The sequence below is a fragment of the Sebastes fasciatus genome, chromosome 1 (assembly GCF_043250625.1).
Source record: "Sebastes fasciatus isolate fSebFas1 chromosome 1, fSebFas1.pri, whole genome shotgun sequence".
NCBI classification, from domain to species: domain Eukaryota; kingdom Metazoa; phylum Chordata; class Actinopteri; order Perciformes; family Sebastidae; genus Sebastes; species Sebastes fasciatus.
Window position 1 is genome coordinate 13,771,281 of NC_133795.1, and position 12,769 is coordinate 13,784,049.

The 12,769-nt window shown below is 37.2% G+C and overlaps 1 protein-coding gene across 1 annotated transcript; it reads left to right on the forward strand.

The window, feature by feature from the left end:
• The first annotated feature begins 628 nt into the window (after positions 1-628).
• Positions 629-11,942, forward strand: vamp3 (vesicle-associated membrane protein 3 (cellubrevin)). Its single transcript, XM_074630619.1, has 5 exons — positions 629-767; positions 5,022-5,100; positions 7,588-7,746; positions 8,053-8,104; positions 9,437-11,942. Coding segments are annotated over exons 1-5 (309 nt in total). The 5' UTR covers positions 629-765; the 3' UTR covers positions 9,454-11,942.
• Positions 11,943-12,769: the final 827 nt, after the last annotated feature.

Here is a 12,769-nt window from a genome sequence, read left to right on the forward strand (position 1 = left end):
ATTAATTGTGTTAAAAAAAAGTTATTCTATAGACAATATTCAAGATTCAAGAGTTTTATTTGCCATTTGCACCTAATTGGAATTCTGAGCAGTTTACACCGAGTCAGCTTTAAAAAAAAAGAAAAAAGGTAGAAAAGGCACAAGGTAATTACAGTACAAAATAAGTAGCACATTCAACTCAACACAATAAATTAATTAATTATTAAAATATAAAACGCCCTCAGTGTAGTCAATAAATAAACTAAACTACCCTCTGCATAGGAACGATACCCCCAGAATACAAATATACAGTATATATATATATATATATATGCTCCATGACCATGTTAAAAGAACTTGTAGCTCTCATAAATATTTTTAAAAATAAATAATTAATATATTTCAGACAGTTGCACAGCATTACAGTCCATACAGTTCAGGTGTACTGTGTGTCAATAATGGTATGGAGGTGAGGTGTGGGGTATTTATATAATAATTGTGCTACAAATTATATATTTAATTATATATATATATATATTATATAGACAATATTATCTTAATATAAATTGCCCTCACATCTTGGTACAGCTAATAAAAATAGAAACTCCCACTTTAGTGTTTAATTACCTCGTTTGCATACGTATTATTTGTCCCATTTCCGACAGCACGTGAAGGCAGCATAACAACCCAGAGCAGTAACTGTTACGGGTTGACACTTTAGCTTTTAGCTTTTAGCTCACAGTCAACAAACAGCGTCGGTGTCGCTCAGAGAAAGTTCATTTCACAATGTAAGTCTATCATGTTTCTACCAAATGTTTTTATAAATGTTACTCCGTGAAAGCTGCATAACTTACCGCACTCTTCCGGGTGGATTTGGGGAAACAGGATCACAGAAGGAAAAGCAACGCCCAAAAGTTTGAGTCTAACGTTAGCATGCAACAAGTGCTAGTTGTTAAGCTAAGCTAAGCTAAGCTAGTTATCGCAGCGTTACATTAAGAGTTTAGTAACTTTGCCCTATGTGAATTTAGATAATTAAATGAGAACATACATGGCAGGTTTATATAATGTTTACAGCTGCGTAAATAAATATAAATATTGGGACAATTAGCTTCATGCTAACTTTAGCATTTCCTCCGTGTTATTGGTTGAGCTAGCAACGTTTATGACGTGTTTATGTTCAGTTAAAAAAAGCGGAAAAACAGGAACTGTAATTGGGAATCATTAACAGTTTGAGCAAAGTAGTGTTGACATGTAGGAAATGTATTGATGGTTAACTTCATGTTAGTGGGTAATTAAAGTGGTGTGACTAGGAGTGATGTTTTATTCTTGTCATTCACTGTTTATCAGATTTAATGTTACAATAGATTTAAAGCCAAATCAAATGCCCTTGTTTGTTTCCCTGTTTCCACTAACCTCCCCCCATCCCTTCATCCACTCCCACCCTGCTCCTACCTACCACCCTTGTTTACCACCCTACACAGGAAGTCTGTCTGAATAATATGTAGGAGTGTAATCCAATGATCTGTCAAAATTATATATTGCAGCCCTGATCAAATCTATCCACATTTAAATAGTACTAGAGGCATTGTAACCAATTGATTTATAAGTCAAGGGAAGTTCTCAGAGTAGCAACCCAGATTTTGCATGATTAAATGGAACTGGTGTTTTTATTAAATCAGTGTTAAAGACACACTGTTATGATGAAGGATTGCATGAATCATTTAATCAATATTGCTGACTTTGTGATTTTTTTCCAGTGTTTTACATTAGTCAGCTAACGGTTCAGTCACACTACACAGATACATGACACATCTTAACTACCTAATTTGTGTGTGCTTTATGCTTTGACAACGCAGTAGAGAACCTAGAAGTATAGCCGAATTCATTATCTCAATATTTTTTTTGTCTACGAGTTATGAATAAGTAGTGATTTATACATATGTAACATCTGTCCAAAGATTGTTGGTTAAACGCCTGAGTAAAAACCTTCAAAATTAACAGGAATTACAATTCAAGTATAAACTTTTTTAATGCAGCAACAAATTAGTCAAAACTTAAACAGGAATTAAAATTACAGTATGTAATGTGTACAATATATAAACATAAATTTTAATTTAATAGACCGGCCCCATTGTCACCAATCCAGCTATATCCGATCCAGTATATGTGTCGGTGCATCCCTACTGAAGAATATCAGCAATAAAGGCAAATCAAATAACAGTATTTGTTTTTCTAACTTTCTATAAATGGGCTGGTTTGCTTCAGGAAAACCTACGTTGTTTAGCCACAGTTTGGATTTCATTGCGTAGAGAATGGATGTATGACATGGGGTGAGCATAAAGCCATTTGAACCCATTCATTATGCATTTTCATGAACAAATAAATAGTAAAACATCAAAGTTAAATTAAATCCCATAATACATTGTCTCATGCAATTGCAGTAACTTTGGACAGTTTTAAGCCTGTGAACACATCTTACACCTCTAGGGTCAGGAGAGATAGGAGAGAGTCTTAATAATTAAAGATGTTTATTGTCACGCCGGTTATACAAGTACAATCATGTGAAATGCTTTTTGCTGGGAAGTGTAATCTGCTTACAACCGTTTTACATGGCAGACATTTTGACATGTCAATAGAGGAAATGTCAGGTGTAATTATTAATAACATAAATGGTTGCTGCTCCATTTTGTCAGCTAGTTTCAGGTTCCTGTTATTGTGTAAGCTGGCTCACCTGGCACGACTACTTACTGGAGCACTTCAATTGAATAGAGTCATCATTCATGTTAATTATACCTGTGATGTTTGTGGTATCACAAGTCTGAATGTCTGTTGTGTAAAAGGTAAATAAAAGACATGGTCAAATAGAAATTCTACAGAAAAGTCTTATTCAAAAAATACAAGTTGCAGGGGTACATACCGTGACCTTGCAGCTAAAATTAACTATCATGTTTGTTAACAGGCAGGCAACAGTAGTCATAACTGATAAGTTGATCAACAGAAAATATATTATCTATTTTGAGAAAAAGTTTTGGACAGTTGGTCAAACAAATTAAGACATTTTGAGACGTCTCGCTATTTCCTGACAGTCTATAGACCAAACAATGAATCGAGAAAATAATCAATAATGAAAATTAGGGATGCACCGATACTGGATCGGATAACGGGCCAATACTGAGTCAAATCGCTTGATCGGACATTGGTGACAATTGGGCCAATATATTAAATTCAATTCTATGTTTATATACCATATACATTATTTACTGAAATTGTAATTCCTATTAAGTTTTGACCAATTTGTTGCTGCAATAAAAAGGTTTACTGCTGCACTCTGAAACTAAGGGCCCTCTTTCTGTAATACCAGGAGAAATAAGAGAGAGGCTGTGAGGGTTTTTATCAGCGTCATGTGAGAGTTAGTGCACAGCAGATCTAATCTGCAGTTAAATGTTAATGGATCAATTTGTACTGCTCACCATCAGGTTCTTTGGCCCTTTTTAGACCCTCAATTTTGTTTCATACCTTGATTTAATATGAATTTGATATTTTAATTTGATGAGCTTTTATTTATAAAAAGGCTGTGCCTGTTTGCTGTGTGCAGTAACTGTTTTGCATAAAGGAGTGATCCATCTACAGCTGTCTTTTAATGTGGACTGAGTCTGAGTTTTTGGTGTACACTGGTGTCTTTCACTGAGTCATGATAAATCCTGTATAATCTCTTCAGTTCGGCCTTCAACCCATCCTCCCACATTCAGTTATCTATTGTCTTTCTTGAGAAAAGTGTAGCCATTGCAGAGAAATGCTGTGTCGTGCCAGAGGGTGGCAGTAGCTAACCGCTGTGAAATGGGCTGGGCTGTAGGGTCAAATTAGAAACCATAATTAAATGATTCATGTAAACAGTATAATTTCCTTGTGCGAGTTTCCGTGATTTATATTTGTGTCCTTGTTTAGAAACAATCTCCCAAGTTGTTAATGAAAGAACAAGCTTCAGAAAAATAAAAATTCAGAGGCTTGCTTGCAGTTTGAGGTGGGCTGTGGGTGCATGACGTCATGTCTAAATTGCGCAGCGGTTCATTTTTTCCATGTATTTCACCCAGCTCTCTATTGTCAATTATTTAACTGTTATGAAGCATTTATATGAAGCATTAATCATGCAGCAACTCTTAGGGCATCCCATTCATTCCCTATCATCATCCAGTGTATTCTTGCTTTACAAAAAATATCCTCCATTGTCATATTATCCACCCTCAGCTCTCATTTAATTTTTTTAAATCACACCCATAGCCACCAGGCAGACATGATGAACATTACATGTTAAGGAAAGTGTGCTTTATGACTGCCGTTATTGGCAGAGGGACAAAACAAATAGAGCATGAGTGCAATATTCACATGGCTAGAAGGCCCCACCTCTTCCCCTCCCAAAATGTTACATAATTATTCCCTAAACTAAAAGAATCAGAAATACTTTATTGATCTCTGGAGGGGGAAATGGGGGCGTTACAGTTGTTCTTATAAACATAAAGAAATGTAAGAAAATAGAAATAAAGGAGTATGTAACATGTAAATTATGTACATAATGTTTTTTATATATATATATATATATATATCTTTAGGTAGGTTAAGAGTTTAGGATGCATTACACTATTTTGGCTTGTAATCATGTAATTGTATGGGCCTCCCTATATGAGCCCCCTCCAATTGGAGGTTGCAGACATTTACCTCAATCACAATAGGTTGAATATTAGACTGTATTTTGAGCTGCAAAATAAAGTCACAGATGTGTAATCATCAGTTCATTTCTTTACAATTTTACAATATTTTCAATGGCGTTGACTGTGATTCAGGAGATATATAGCTATGGGATAAACTAGAGTTTAAGTGTGATAAGAATGGATTTTTACAATTGTCGTTAGGCCGTTTGCTTCCACTTACCACCAGCTGTTATTAGTCATATGAGTCTCAACAGTTATATTTTTATATTAATAATATTTTTTGGTGAAATCTCACAGAAGGCTAATATCTACACTTAATTGTCATCATTTCACCAGGTCAGCAGCCGGTCCAGAAGGTTCCGGCGGAGCGTCAGGCAACAAGCGCTTGCAGCAGACCCAGGCCCAGGTGGATGAGGTATGATACGTCTCTTTTTACTGGCTTACGAGGTCCAGATAAAGCCCCAAACTTATGTTTTCACACTAGTTGATATTGATGATAATCCCCCAAAAAATACATTTATAATCTCTATTAATATATGACCTACCATGAGTAATACACACATTTCTGTTTATAATTTTTAAAGAAAGCTGCCATATAAGAGACCATTTAACTCTTTCCCCTGTCAAAGCCAATCACATGTTATTTATGAAATCAGTGGACAAATTTAGAGACGGTTCTACCTCGTCTACCTTTCCCAGTTTGCGTCATGTCTCTCACCTAGCTCACTCTTATTATTGACCTCCACCTTACCCCCCACCCACCCCCTCCATCTCCAGCCACTCTGTGAGACTCCCATCTTCCTTAATGTCTGTGTGGAGCAGAGACTTGCATAATCCTTGGCAGCAGTGTCATGAATCACCACAACGTGGAATCAGTGGCTCTATAATGCTCCACCTCCACATGTCAGCTCACATGCCAGAGAAAAATTATATTCAAAAGCATGTCAGGAGGCCACCAGGAAGAAACGTCTGCTTAGTCTCACTCCTCCTGTGGTTTTGTTCTTAATCTTCTTTACAGTTCCCTTTCTTAGCTGTGGCCGTCTTGATGTTGGCCCCTCCTACACAGCGGTTTAACCGTAGCATGTCACACGAAGCCTCCAATTGGCTGCCAGCGGGTTATATAATCGCTGCCTCCATGGTTATGTAAGAGCTGCATGGCCCTACACACTTCTCTCCACCCTGCCACTCTGTCTGAGAGGAGGGGCAGTTGTAGTGTTTGTGGATCAGTGGAACATATGGGTTATGTGTAGTCTGCGATACTGTGTGTGCGCACATGCATGCCTGCCTGATTGTAGGTGATCTCTGTCATTAAGCAGAAAATGTGTATTATATACCTTTTTTTTTTTTTTAACCTTGTACAGTAAGGTGTGATCTCTACTTTTGGCGGTTTTGTTCGGTAACATTGTTACTCAACACTTCCAGCATTGATGTCATGATTCTGCATTGTATATAGGTGCATTTCCAATCTCTTCTATTAATTCTAAAATAACTAATTAAGGCAGTGTTTGATTGATCTTCAATGAGTTATAGTCACGATTAAAGCCGTTTCACGCCAAGCAAGGATTTTTGTCTGAAAAATTTGCACGTAAATTTATAAAAACTGATTTTGTTGGTTTTTATGAATGCCCTGCGGAACATTCGTGTGGGGAAAAAATATTCGGACAGGCCTCGATTTCAGGAGATTTCCACCTGCGGAAATATATGTTTGACCAATGAAATCCTTTGTTCTAACTGATTACCGTCATTCGGCATGATAATTAGTAGGGATGGGGGGGGGGGAAATTGATTCACCTATGTATCGCAATTATTTTTTTTACAATTTTTAAATTTATTTTTTAATGCCAGAATCAATATACTGTATTTGCTTCATTTGAGTCTATGCGGAGGTAGAAGGAAGTTACCGCTCCAGCACTACAACACTACACATACAGTAAAGTATGGAAACACTTTTGGTTTCACACATTGCCAGGAAAAGCAGAGCTAGACATCATGGCTAAAGCTGCATGCTAACTCTGTCATGGACAGGAAACGTTATCGTATTGCGGTAACGTGCGGTCAAGCCAGTCGTCACGCTCATCTCCGTGGTCAAATCGGCCGACGCTACAACTGTAGAGCACCCATATACTGACATTTATGCTAAATGTATTCAAACGGCCCCGATAGAGCTGATCATGGATGTATAAAGAGAACAGAGCTGACGGGAAAGCTAGTGACGGACTTGGTGAAGTTAGTGGAAGTATACACGTGTGACTATATCCAGTTTTCAAAATAAGGTGTTAACAAAGGGAACTGTATATACAAAATACATATATGGAAATAAGATTGATTGGATTATATTCACCAGAAGTATAAAACATTACATGTCCCTTATAAATTAAAAAGAAAATATCACTACTTTGTGAGGGAAATGTCTTTATTCTTTGATTTTTGGGTTGCTGGAAAAAAATGTAATAAATTATTCCTGACAATGACTGATATATTTGACTTCAGGACATCTCTGACTACAAACACGCTGAAAATCAAACATTTTCACTGTGTAAATTTAGAGATTTTCCAAAGTAAAAGTCCCTAGAGGTATATGATTGGTGTATGCTAGCCACAACAGCTAACATTAGCGTTAGTATCAAATTTAGGGTTCAATTAGTTTATGTATTTTGTAGTTAACGTTAGCCCCTCTGCGTTTTTGTTGTGTGAAGTGGACACGGCAATTTTTAGGAGGAAACCCACTTGGCCTCAAACGCAGATAATTCGCACCGGAACCGGTGTGCATAGTTGTCACACACATAGTTGTATGCCCACGCGGCATTTTTGCGTTGTATTTATTGCATTGCAGGTACAGTCATTTAAAAAGTACTGACATTAAACCATATGTTTTGTTCTTGCTTTGTGTCTTTGTGAGTAGGTGGTGGATATTATGCGTGTTAATGTGGACAAAGTGCTGGAACGTGACCAGAAGCTGTCTGAACTGGATGACAGAGCAGACGCACTGCAGGCCGGAGCCTCCCAGTTCGAGACCAGTGCTGCCAAGCTGAAGAGGAAGTTCTGGTGGAAGAACTGCAAGGTGCCTAAACACAGTTTGGTCCAAAAAAAACACACACCCCTTTTCCCTCTGTAAATGAAAATAACTAACTGATCTAAAATGAACTCCATACCAGACGTCTCTTGGCTGTAAGTGGCCTAAATTCTATGAATAGTTTCATTTGCCTACCCAACATACATTATATACACATGCCACTTATAAAAGTGAACTGAAGTGAAACAAACATATACAAAAAGATATTGTTGAACAAAAATTCTTACATTTTCCAATTACTAATTGCAGTTAATGTGTGTGGCACTGAATTTGCTGTATTATTACTCCTTGCAGATGTGGGCCATCCTGATAGCTGTCATATTGATCATCATCGTCATCATTATTAGTGAGTATCAAGCCTTTTGTTAGAGGAGCTTCTCATCGAAAGACGGTGCGGTTTTTGTTACTTCAGATGATTAAAAGTATCTCTGAGTTTCAATGAGTTACTGCACAAAGCCCTTAATATAATCAGAAATACTTTATTGATCAACCGGGGGGAAATTGGGGCGTTACAGTTGCTCTTGTATAAACATAAGAAATGTAAGAAAATAGAAATAGTAAGTAACATGTAAATTATGTACATAATGCTACATTATAAACAAAATATATGTAAAAAAATAAAATTAAAATAAGTATTCAAATTAAAAATGAGAATATAAAAAATATGAAATATGTACGTTCAAATATATGCATTATAAAGCATGCAAAAAGGTAAATACAAAAAGGTAAATACAAAATGCTGTAACAAAAGTGTGTTAAATAGAAAACAGAAATAAGAATATTTGTTGAATATACCGTATAAATGCAGTATTAATTACAGTATTGCACAGGTGAATTATTGCACAAATTATTATACAGTTAAGTCAGTAAAAAGTAAATAATAATGATATAATATATACTGTATATAATAATAAAGTGTCATTATAATTACTTTACAGAGACTTCAGTTTAATCTGGGTTGTTTACACTGTATATATATATATATATATATATATATATATACACCAATCAGCCATAACATTAAGACCACTGACAGGTGAAGTGAATAACATTTATTATCTCGTTACCATGGCACCTGGCAGTGGGCTGGATATATTAGACAGCAAGTGAACATTTTGAACTTTGTGTTGGAAGCAGAAAAAATGGGCAAGCGTAAAGATGTGAGCGACTTTGACAAGGGCCAAATAGTGCTGGCTAGACGACTGGGTCAGAGCATCTCCACAACTGCAGCTCTTGTGGGATGTTCCCGGTCTGCAGTGGTCAAGACCTACCAAAAGTGAACCGGCGACCGGGTCAGACCCAAGGCTCATCGATGAACGTGGGGAGCGACGGCTGGCCTGTGTTGTCCGATTCAATAGAAGAGCTACTGTAGCTCAAATTGCTGAAAAAGTGAGCAATTTGAGCTACAGAATGCTGGTTCAGATAGAAAGGTGTCAGAACACACAGTGCATCGCAGTTTGTTGCGTATGTGGCTGTGTAGCCGCAGACCGGTCAAGATGCCCACGCTGTCCTAATGTTATGGCTGATTGGTGTATATACTGTATATACACACACACAGTATGGGGAAATATAATATATTTAAATTTCAGATACTTTTGTTAGTTATTACATTCTTGTTAAATCGAATTAGTTCATGTAAGTCTTTCATCTAAGAAGTTCCTGCCTACTTCATTCACAGTTTGGAATTACTCCTAAAACGGCAGCCACGGGAGGAGCGGAGGAAACAATGAAGAAGAGGAGAGAAACGACGTACATAATTAATGTCTCAGAGGAAGACGTCGCATGATTACTGGCTACTGAGCTCCACAACATTTTTCTCCTCGCAGGGAGTCTTCATTCCTTGTCCTGTTTTGCTCCCTGTGTGTGTTTGTGTGCGCGTGTGTTTTTGTGAGTATTTGTACATGTGCCTGAGCAAAGGATTGTCATAATACCAGAGTTTTCCCCTGCATCACTGCACCATACCATCTTTCAACTTGTATTAGAGTTCTATGCCAGTTGCCAAAGTAAACAGAAACAGTTTGATAATTAAAATCAAACTCAAACAAACCTAAAAAGTACAACTGAATCATCTTTGAAAGTATGACAAAGAACACATAAACACACACACATACTCCAACCTCAGGACTAGAAGTGAAGATGTTGTTGTAAACTCTCCTCAACTCATATTTACTTTTTTATGTTTTATTAATAGCCATTGATTTTGTGTGCCAGGCTAAGAGAAGTGCCTTTGAGGATATGCTGTTCTGTGTTAGTTATGATTGTAACAGTAACCCTGCATATCATTGAAGAGATGCCGCTTTCCAACACACACATTTATACTTTACAGATGCCAAAATTTAGATTTTTCTCCTCATTTTTTTTTTTTTTTTTTTAATATAAAAGATTTGCTGGTCTGTCATTAGTGTCACTAGTGCAGTGCCTGTTCAAACCGTGCCTGTTCAAATTGTGCCTGTTCAGAATGGGCCGATCGCGTGGCCTCCAGTGTTGCTTTCTCGAGAACCGCTCATCCAAGCAACTTCACACTCCACGCTGCGCTTCCGTTGATCCCTATCAATACACCTGCCATGTCATAGTTGCATCTCCTAGCAATGCAAGAGTATAGGCGTCATTTGGGTGCAAAAGCTCACGCGACCATCGATGGAGAGTGAGCTGTACCCAGCATGCCATTCGACGGTGTAACAGTTAATAGGGATCCCTTCTCAATACACTGCACAGAGTGCACACAACACACTACTAATAAATTTGTCCCGTAGATCTCAAGAGCTTGCATCCTTGGGTCCTCACCCACCAAATGTGAAGTCGATCGGATCAGCGGTTGTCGAGAAAAATCAAAGGACATATATACCGACAGAGACTCCTTCCATTTTTGTGAGATGGTTACAGTCAGCCGGGGAATGGTGGGATCTGATGCCTTTATTTTATTTATACACATGGTCTAGAGCTAATTAATTTCTCTGTGTAAGATGTTTGATTTTGGATTGAATAAAAAGTTTATTTCATTTGTCACCCAACAACAAATAAGCTAACCAGTAACACACTGTTGAACCACCTGATCATACCTATCCTTGTCCATCTTCCTTTCAAATAGAGCTTAGTTCCAGTAAAAACTAGCATGAGCTTGTGTTTAGATAAGTGCCTCTATGTTAAGATCTAAAGCCTCACAGCTAGAGAAACTGCCACGGATTTTTAAAGAAAGTGCTACACTGGGTTAAAAGTGTCTCAATCAGGTGCTCTCAAGGATGTGCCAGAACGTTTGCCTTTGTGATATATTCAAGCACAAAAAGAGAAGTAAGAAAATGTAGTGTTGGACAGATGCCTTAATGGGTTTCTCCAATGGAGAACAGCCAAAATACAGCCACGCCTCCTTGATCATATATAAAGACTAGTGCCTTCTGAACGCTCCAAACAAATACTGTGCTGCTTGCTTATTCAGCTGAGCTTATTAACCTTGATTTAAGTCTTCTGTTTAGTTACACTGGCATTTATCCCAGTTGATCAATGCAAAGTACTTCTCACGTGTGATAATTTAGTTTTTATTAACAATAGCTTTTTTTGCAGTCTATTATATGTAGAACTAACTTTAGGGAGACTGTATAGTATTTTTTTTGTCTGCTGGTGAGCGTCATGCGTATATGAGTGTACAGAATGTTGGGCAATGACGGTGTTATATACCGACACTGGATGATTGCATTCCCTGCTGTTGCCTCTATCCTATTAAAATACATGTTTTAATGAGATAAACAGTTTGGGATTACTTTGTACATTCATTTCACTCTGTGTTGAATTTCAATACTGCAAGTACAACTGCTTATGTTGCATTTTTCAGTAAGGCATAAGAAGTTATATGGCCTTCCCAGTGTATGCAGGATAATATGGTAATTGAAATGAACACTAAAACAAGGATGGGCTCTTATTTTTTTAGAGTATATAGATATAGACAAACTGTAGCCATTAAGGAAACTGTAATATTTTCAGAGGCCACTGAAAATACTTTTGCAGACCAGGCTTCTATCACAGATGTGTGGAATTGTCATCATCCTCTCACGTCTACACGAGAAATGTGAGACCCAGTAACGTCAAACCCTTGCTTATGTCTGCCCACTGGGAACGCATTTGGAAATAAGTGCAATTCTACTCTTTGGCCCAAAATGCCTTTTGCTTGAATAAAACAGATTTAACTTAAATCACAAAGCCTCATCTGTTATTTGTTTCTGATCTGTGACAGAATAAATGTCAAAGTTTGCAATTTTCAAAAGCAGCTCAGGGACGCACCGATACTGACTCAAATAGCTGGATCGGATATCGGTGACAATGGGGCCGATTTATTAAATTCAGTGCTATGTTTATATACTATATACTGTTTTATATTTGAATTCCCTTTTCAGTTTTGACCAATTTGTTGCTGCATTAAAAAAGGTTTACACCTGAATTGTAATACCTGTTAATTTTGAAGATTTTTACCAAGTTGCTGGTGGCATGATTTATTATTTTAATAATATTTATTTTTATTTTTATTTATTTGTTTACAAGTTTATTTGACAGGGACCACATATAATGAACAAACTTAAATACTTGAAATGGGATGCATAATTATATAATTCAATACATGTATATCTATGTATTTATTTTATTTTGTTTTACAAAGTTGAGAGCAATGTTTAAGTCAAGCCTGATGTTGCGTTACATTAAAAGGAATGATCCCTTCCACACAGTGAGGCATACAGTTTATTAATTAAACACTGGTATCGGATCGTTACTCGATATCGGCCGATATACATACAAAGCCCAGGTATCGGTATCGGGACTGAAAAAGTCAGATCAGTGCATCCTTAGACTTGCTGTCTCACAGCTCCAGCTTCATAGACGGCTATATTGTCTTTGATTCCTCTGTTGGAGCCGGATATAGACATACTTCTTAAATAATTCAAAGATCCAGATGGGTCATCTGCTCTGCTGAGCAGCTTACTGGCCGTCACCTGACTGTCACTGACACTAGAAAGACTGTAAGAAA